This window comes from Aplysia californica, unplaced genomic scaffold (genome assembly GCF_000002075.1).
Source record: "Aplysia californica isolate F4 #8 unplaced genomic scaffold, AplCal3.0 scaffold00582, whole genome shotgun sequence".
NCBI lineage: Eukaryota > Metazoa > Mollusca > Gastropoda > Aplysiida > Aplysiidae > Aplysia > Aplysia californica.
Window position 1 is genome coordinate 525,517 of NW_004797852.1, and position 965 is coordinate 526,481.

At 64.6% G+C, this 965-nt stretch overlaps 1 protein-coding gene across 1 annotated transcript in view; it reads left to right on the forward strand.

Moving 5' to 3' along the window:
- The window catches only part of LOC101858572, a gene marked incomplete at both ends in the record, with an annotated part of 14,163 nt that extends 13,198 nt beyond the window's left edge, over positions 1 to 965 (forward strand). The window contains 1 exon segment of the mRNA XM_035972116.1: positions 1 to 965. Within this exon segment, the coding sequence (XP_035828009.1) occupies positions 1 to 965 (965 nt within the window).

The following is a 965-nucleotide window of genomic DNA, read 5'->3' on the forward strand; positions in this document are numbered from 1 at the left end:
GGCAATGTGTCTAAGGCTGTCAGCAGCCCCACCACGGGCAATGTGTCTAAGGCTGTCAGCAGCCCCACCGCGGGCAATGTGTCTAAGGCTGTCAGCAGCCCCACCGCGGGCAATGTGTCCAAGGCCGCCAAAAGTTCCGCTAGCCCCGAGGTTGTGAGTTCGCGACCCCGCCTCCTGGACAGGGGGTCAAGGGTTGTGCGTGGAGGAGTGACCTTGAGAGACCGCAGCGGCGCTAAGATCATCACCACGGCAGGGGCAGTGCGCAACAAGACGGCCGAGATGTTTCCCAAGGCCCGGCCCGTCTCCGCTTTTCTGGAGCGAGACCTTGAGGAGTCTGGGTGGTCGCTGGACAGCAGCACCCTGGCGCGACCCCTGTCACTGTGTGACCTGCCCAACATGGCCGCCCCGCTGGCTGGCGAGCACATCGAACACGTGCGAGCCGCACTCTTCACCGACCCGTTGCCCCGGCGACACTCCCCGCGCACACCAACACGCACCGCGCACGACGCGCACATGCTTAGCAGCACGGAGGACACACAAGTCTGGCACACGCCAACACGCCAGCAGGCCCTGGAGAAGAGACAGGACTGGCACACACCAACACGCCAACAGGCCCTGGAGAAGACACAGGACTGGCACACGCCAACACGCCAGCAGGCCCTGGGAAAGACACAGGACTGGCACACGCCGACACGCCAACAGGCCCTGGAGAAGACACAGGACTGGCACACGCCAACACACCAACAGGCCAAGAGTTTGCCGGAGACAGAGACAAAAGAAGACAATGAGAAAGTTGTGGAGGGAGGGGAGGGGAGGCAGCCAGCCTCCCAGGAGGAGGAGGGGGCGGAGTCTGGTGGCTCCTCCCTCAGCGAGAGTGACAGCAGCTGTGGGCGGGGCAAGTCCCGTGGTGGGCGGGGCCAGGAGGTGGGGGAGACGTGCCAGTGGGACGGACGGACAGAGGAGGA